Raw genomic sequence first — 7,801 nt, forward strand, 5'->3', positions numbered from 1 at the left:
ATACAACCCACACCATAAATGACAGTTTTCCGAAATTTACGGTGTGTATTAAATTCTGGTTTTCCATGGATGTAAGGGGGTTTCGCAACACTTTTTGAGACCCATAATGATAGTACAGCATAATTTTAGTCTCATCAGAAAATATATCGTCATGCCGATACTAAAGATGGCGTGAAAAGTTGTCTGTAACAAGTCTGAATAGTTTCTATATATTGTGCTGTGGGAGGGTAATGGTTTTTACCTAGCCATTCGAGATGAGTGCTTGTTATTATGTAGCACTTTTCTGACTCTTCCATGTGATACACTTACTCCAAAATCATTTTTAATTAAAAAATGCAATTTTCTGGTGCTGCTTTGGGCTCTTTCGTCAATTTTTTTAATCATTATCCTTTCAATTCGTGTGGTTACTATTTTGGGCCAGCCATGTAACGCCTTCAGTTTGAGCCTTCTTTTTCGGGGCGGTATATTATGTTGTATACACTTCTCAGCTTACGAGAGGTGACTTTAAGGATTTCTCTTTTGGATTTACCATTATTACAATTTGAATAGAACAAATGTAGCACATTTTCCGAAACCGTTTACCCGACTTTCTCTTTTTCGGATTATACTGTCTATGTTACACACACAAAAATTAATTTATGATCAAAAATTATGGATTTACATGTCCACATACCATAAAAATCATAAATATGCTTAACTGGAAAAAAATCGAGGGAAAAATCCCACGATTTATTGCAAATTCATTCATTTTGCAATTATTTAGTTGACACCGCAAAAACCAGGTACCTATCCTTTTTGCCAGTAGTTTTGTTATTTCCGACCGATTTCTGAATTTGTTGGCTTGATGTTGTCATTAACAAGTAAATAAACAGATATTAACAAAAAGCCCAACATAACTGAAAGAATTTCTTATAGTAATTCCTAATTAAACATCTAAATTTGTAAAAATTGATCGTTTGCAATAATATAGTTGACTAACTGTATACCAAATTATTGCAATGCTATTCCATTTTCCGAAATGCCTTTTCTTGAATAGGATCATTATTTTTTAATGTAGAAGCTTGAAATTTGGCAAGGGCATGTGTTTTAGTTTTACACACTGTTTTTGTAAAAAATTTTATGGTTCTCACACGAATTGTCAAATTTTGTAGATCGATTTACTCGCCTTAGCGCAAATGTGGAACGCTGATTTTTGAATGAGCAATTCTTAACTATATATAGAACGTGCATACGAAGAATTAGGTCTGTATGTCATCTAGGGGCTGAGCTATGGATGCCCAAATTATTACGAATATAGACGAACGAACAAAAAATAGTTACAAAAACAGGGAGTTAGATTCCATAAAAAACGTATTTTTTTTTTTTTTTTTTTTTTTTTGTAGATACGTCTTCGGAAATTTATGGTGACGATATGTAATAATACGCAAAAATATGTAATAATCGAGAGGAATATCCGAATTTATTTTTTTGAATTTTTTAAAAATATGCAAAATACGAGTTTTAGCGATCATTAGGAATAAGTAAAACTAGCGATATACTCGTTAAACCCCTAACTAAAATTACTCCGTATCAACATACAATTTTTAAATTCGTTACAAACATCTTTGTGTTTATTTCAGCTTTAGTCCATATTTTGTTGTAATTCAATTGTTTGAATAACAACAAAATATTTTAAAGTGGATATGAAATTGATTAGTTGCGGGCGAAGGGTAGGGAATACTATAGTTTCAGTTGTCACCAAACAACTTCCTCAGTTCCCTTTTTCGCCGACTCTGTATCGATAAACAGGTCAATAAAGCCATCTAGCAAATTAATTCGTTACAAACTTTAAAAGTTCCTATTACTTTATACACTAAAATTATGTTTGCCTACTAATTAAAAAATGCTTACACCACTTCGCACATTCTGAAGAAAATGTGCTTATTAGAACAACACCACACATCGTTGACTCCATTCACTTAAAAAATCCATAAATCAATGCACGGTTGTTGAATTAAGTGAGTTGTGCTTTTGCTAATCTAATTCAAAAACCGCGAATTCAATGCAAATAGACATTTTGTATTACAAAACAAAATTACCAGCTCCGAAAAGTATGCTATAATAATTTGGTGTAACCAATTTCGAATTTCGAAATTTCAGCTCCCACGTTTTGCTGTTCCCACGTCGTTGAGAATATGGAAAACGTGGGAAACAGTTCCCATGGGAATGTTCAGAATAGGGCTGAATATAATTCTGCACTATAATTATAAGATATAAGATTGCAGAAAGGGGTTGCTCCTGATTGGGTCCTCTTCCATTCCTGTTGTCATCACATGATTCTGAACCGCTTCCCATATCTGAAAAATGTTGGCCAACTTCAACGCCAAACTCGATTCAGGTTCATTGCTTCATTGATACACGGGATGAACATGTATAGTTGCCAAAAGAATTTCTAATTGTTTTTTTTTTATTTGCTACTTTCCACGTAAAACATAAAAAAAATACAATTGATTTTCATTGCAAATGCAAAATATTCGTTTCTTTGTCGATTTTTTTCTATAAAAAATGTCCATAAGTAAATTTTTTTGTTCAACTCACCTTGATTTCTGTGGTGAGAGAAAATTGCCTCACATTCTCACTTTTTTGACATTTATGATAGCTACTTTTCTCACGAACGTGAGTTTTGTTCTCCCTTATGATATTTATAATAAGGGAGGAGGCGAGAGTGAGAAAACTCACGGTGAGATGATGTTCATGATTGGGCTGGTTATATCCCCTAATTATTATACCAAAGTGACTTCAGTAGAAAATCGCTGTTATGTTTATTAATAAGATAATACACACATTACAAAGATATCTATTAAAACAAACTTATTATCTATAGTTTAGTCTTCCACTTTATTACGAACTCAGGACTTCATCAACGCATTCTGTATGTGTTATTTTCATTTATTTCAGAATGCTCTCCATTAAAATGTACCTCAATGTTAAAATCAAGATCACGATTATTTCTTTCGTTAGGCTTCATTTTGAAAGTACCTTTTATTTCCTCTCCCTTCTTAACAGTTAAGTAATCGTCTAGGTAAAATACTGTCTGCTTCCAATGGGTGTATGTGGCTTCGGGTGATGTGCTAAAGCCCAGCCTTTTATGACATTTAGTAAATTCAATATTGAAATAAGTTACCAAAGCTTGTACGAAATCATTTCTTTTTATAACTAAATTGAATGACGAAGAGAATTCCAAATCTGACTTTTGGACTGTGTACAAATCAACTTCTTTTATAAGACAGGAAGTTGATACGACTTGTTTAGGGTCAACAACGTCCACTAAAGGCTCGGTTATGGCAACTTTGCGAATGCAGCTCATATCGAAGCCATACACATCATCCCACCAATTAATTTTTTCATCCTTGTATTGTCGATCCTCAATGGCTGTAATGTACAAGGTACCTCGATCAGGAAACATCATTCCATCGGGTTTTAACCATTTATCTCTGGCAAATAATACTGTGTCCAACATGGATTCATAGAACAGACAGTACCTGCAAAGAAAAAATTCTTATAATTACAGATAGTTCCCATATATGTATGCAAGTACCTACCCCATCCATTCGGAAATAATAATGTCTACTTTTTCGATCCCATTTGGCAGCTCAATATCTTCTATTTTGCCTTTAACCACTTTTACAACATCATTTAGGTTGTTATCTATTACAACCTGACGGGCATATTCCACAATGTTAGAGCAATCAACAGCGATTACAGTGGAGGCGCCTGCTTTGGCGGCAAACATTGACAGAATACCTGTTCCGCACCCAACATCCAAGACAACCTGAATAGTCATATTGTAGAAATTTTTAGGAAGAAAAATAAGTTTCTCCTAGCAGTCGAAAAAATCTAAATGTGTTAGCGTATGCATAAACAAATAAAATAAATAAATACCCATAGCTATTATTCTAAATCTTAGGATAAACTATTCCATATTCACAACAATCTCAAAAAATAATAACATTAACTAATATACTATTAGCAAACAAAAAACGGGAAGAATTCTAGTAAAAACTCTTCGATTTTTTCCAGAGTGAGATATTTTTGTGCTATTCTCGGGAATGAATCAACTATCTTGGGGGACGGACCCGGTTATTTGAGCCGAAAGTCCATGTACAAACCCCGGGTTGTAGACCTGGTTCTACTGAACCGATTACAAAAGGGATATCATCGGAAAGCTTATGGAAGTACCTACAAACAAATCTATTACAAGCAGATCCCACTAAAACTCAAATGTACAATGGATAACCGATCTATTTACTAGAAAAGTACTAGTAAGATGAGCTGATGCGCTAAGCTCGGATGAGGATGAAATTTGTTTCACAGTTAGGTTCAGCTACCCTGATCACAAATATATAGGGCAAGTGCACTAATAGTCGGCACTTTAAGGATTTGCCTAACTTTAATCCTTCGCCATTCTGAGAAAAATTTTTCAATTGCGATGAAATAAAGCTTATTTGCTTCGATATTTTGTTTAATTTTCGATGAAATAAAATAGCGTTTTTGTGCTAGTAGTCGGCACCATTTTACATTGCATTTTAGTAAAGAAATGTTATACGAATGTTCGTTTTTATTATTTTAAATAACAAAAACACACTTTTACACAAATATTTTATATTTTACGATATTGCTTTGAAAACTAACAAAAAGTTAAATTCTGTTATAATAAATGATTTTAGCTCAATTTAATTTTACACAAAGTTAGTTGAGAGTATTGCTGAAGCTTTTGTAATATTATTTTAATATTTTTTGAGTTACTTGAGTTCAAATACGAAAGATGCCACTACTGGTACATGCCAAACTTAGGAGCACTTACTCTATAACATGTGTTGCCGAAGTCTATACTTCCCGAGATATGGGCCTCTGAAGTTGCGAAAAAAATAGAGAAAAAATTACAATTTAAAAGATCTTTTGTTTCCCGTGCCCTAAATGGGAAACTCCTAAATCCCAGCTATTTAAACAAAAAAACGACATTTTTAATGAAAATGTTCGCGTAGTGTTTCAGCTCATCTTGTTCCAGGATTTCTCCTAGGATAGGTGCCAAATTAGGCTACATATACAAAAAATCTCTTTAACAGCGTAGTACCATAAAACTCAAATGTGCATTTAATAACCGGCCTTAGGTCGCGATTTAAGAATGAACAAGTAATTTAAAGGAAGACTTTTAATTCAAATCTGATCTGTGTATAAATTTCAAATTTTTTCGATAGCTGGGAGAAAATACAATTTATGCCAGTCTATGAGGCTATTTCATCTTACCTTTCCCCGGAATAAATGTTTGTTGTGGTACATGGCGTTTCGATATGTGATTGTTCTGACTTCATCTTTCAGCATCTCTTCATGTATTCCAAAATGGGCATATGAATCGAAATAGTAGTCGCGAGATGTCATTTCTTCAGCAGACGTTGCCGGTATATCATTTTTAGATGGAGCTTTTTTTGTCACGTTATTTGTTACATTGTTGCATGATGGGCTCATAATAATATCCTCCGACTGTAAAAAGAATTTTCGAAAGATAAACAAATGAATTACAAATTATCTATATAACAAATTTACCATTTTCAACGTTGTCGTAATAAGAATTCTACGTGGATTTAGAATAAAATTATCTTAATAATCGCAAATGTACTCTTAACGAGGAAACAAAACGAACAAGAGTTGCCAAGACTATGCAATTAAAAGCATGTTTGATTACAAGAACGCGCGTATGGCCACCGTCATAACTTTGGTCATAGAATGTCACCCTGTAACTTACTTATGTCATGTTCACACGAGCGTTTGGAGTACGTTGTTCGCCTCTCGAAATACGTACACGAATTAACCCGTTTCCACGACACCATTCGTAACTAAGAGAAACATAATTTATTTTTCCTTATGCTTGGTTTACATTTACGAATTCCACTCGATTTCAACTGTCAAATCCAAAGGTTAAACGTCAAATTAAATCCAGATGAGATTTCATTTTACGTTTGAGCTATGGAATTGACAGTTGAAATCGAGTGGATTTCGTAAATGTAAACTTATCATTACTTTTTGTTTCCTCGTTTTCATGAGAATATGAACACATAACACGTGTAAATGAGCAGGAAAAACACTAACCTTTCCTGCGAATGTATATTTTATATTTAATTGCACACTTTTCATCCATATTTTCCATTAATTATGAAAATTTTGGTATTTTCTGTGCATTTTTCAATTTTCAAAATTAATATTTGTGAATACAGTCTTTCAGGCAAGTATTTGACTTTTGTTTCTAGATTTGTACGCGAATTTGAAACAATGGGCAAAAATGTAACTGAAATGAAAGAGAATAGAAAATTTGCTATGCTTTAAATGTATATTAATCGCTGAGCCGTTTACTTTTCATTCATGTTTTGCAGTTTTTCTAAATAATAATAGTAATAATAATAATTAATTTATTTCGATAAATGCTCTCATTTGTTAGAGATGGGACCTATTTTATCGTTGTTTGGAGAGAATTTCTACTTGAACAACACAGAAAAATCGTCGTTCGTTCTCAGAATTTTGTATGGGGAATCAAGTAATTTATTCGTATTTGATGGTCGAACAACGAATAGAGAACGAACGACGTATTGTGGAAACGGGCTATTAAAAATATGAACATAAATAACCATGAGTTTACAAATGGTCTGTTCCTTTACTTTAAAAAAGTGGTAAAAACTGTTAACATCAGGCACGTAAAGGAATACTATTGGGTACTTTACACGATATGTATTTTACATATGGGTTGTCACTTTTTATATACAAAATGTATACGCAAAGTGACAACCCATATGTAAAATACATATCGTGTAAAGTACCCATATGTTTACATTAACGAAATCCACTCGATTTCAACTGTCAATTCCTTTACGTATACGCCAAATGAAAACTCATCTGAAATTGATTGGATTTCATTTGACGTTTGAGCAATGGAATTGACAGTTGAAATCGAGTGGATTTCGTAAATGTAAACATAGTAGAACACGACTATTAAGTAAGTCAGCCGAGTTATGCCATGTTCATACCATCATTTGAATCACGTCGTTCGTTCTCATATGGCCTGTTCCCGTACTTTATAAAGTGGTAAATGTCGTAAAAGTTGTAAAAGTCGTAAACGATTTTCATATAAATTTTGTGTACGGGAACGCAAAATGTGTAAAAGTGGTAAAAATTGTAAAAACTTTTTAGTTCTGGAACAGGGCTATAATTATGTACACGAATTAACCCGTTCATACGACATGGTACACAATTCATAGCAACATGTGGTCTGTTCCTTTACTTTTAAATATGGTAACAGTGGCAGAAAATGATAAAAGTGGCAAACTGCTATCATATAAATTGTATGCTATTAAAAGGGAACACTTTACAGGTTAAAAATGGTAACCTCAGGTACGTAAAGGAACAGAGCAATGATTCATATTTTCATAGTTTCTGTTTACTGATTTTAAAGAAAGTTTCAGCAAAAGTAATTGATATGAACTGATACAGATATCTATACAATATTAAATTATATTATTATCATTCATGTTTTCTTATTTTTCTCAAAATTTTGGCGTTTTCAGTATATTTTTTTTCTATTTTAAAAGAGAGACACCTGCCAAACTAACCTTTTGGTATACAGCCTTTCCGGCAGGCATTTGATTTTTGTTTCTAAATTTGTGGGCAAATTTGAAACGGTGGACAAGAAATGTAACTGCAAAGGAAGAAAAGACAAAATTTGCTATGATTTGAATGTATACTAGTCGTTAAACCGTTTACTTTTCATTCATAT

At 33.0% G+C, this 7,801-nt stretch overlaps 1 protein-coding gene across 1 annotated transcript; it reads right to left on the reverse strand.

Annotated features, from left to right (window-relative positions):
* Positions 1-2,777: 2,777 nt before the first annotated feature.
* Art1 (arginine methyltransferase 1) lies at positions 2,778-5,738 on the reverse strand. Its single transcript, XM_073956573.1, has 4 exons — positions 5,584-5,738; positions 5,287-5,520; positions 3,582-3,811; positions 2,778-3,521 (listed from the first exon to the last, which is right to left on the reverse strand). The coding sequence occupies exons 1-4, from the start codon at positions 5,584-5,586 to the stop codon at positions 2,900-2,902; spliced, it is 1,089 nt and encodes a 362-aa protein (XP_073812674.1). The 5' UTR covers positions 5,587-5,738; the 3' UTR covers positions 2,778-2,899.
* Positions 5,739-7,801: the final 2,063 nt, after the last annotated feature.

This window comes from Musca autumnalis, unplaced genomic scaffold (assembly GCF_047663935.1).
Source record: "Musca autumnalis isolate F117 unplaced genomic scaffold, ASM4766393v1 scaffold_1, whole genome shotgun sequence".
Taxonomy (NCBI): domain Eukaryota; kingdom Metazoa; phylum Arthropoda; class Insecta; order Diptera; family Muscidae; genus Musca; species Musca autumnalis.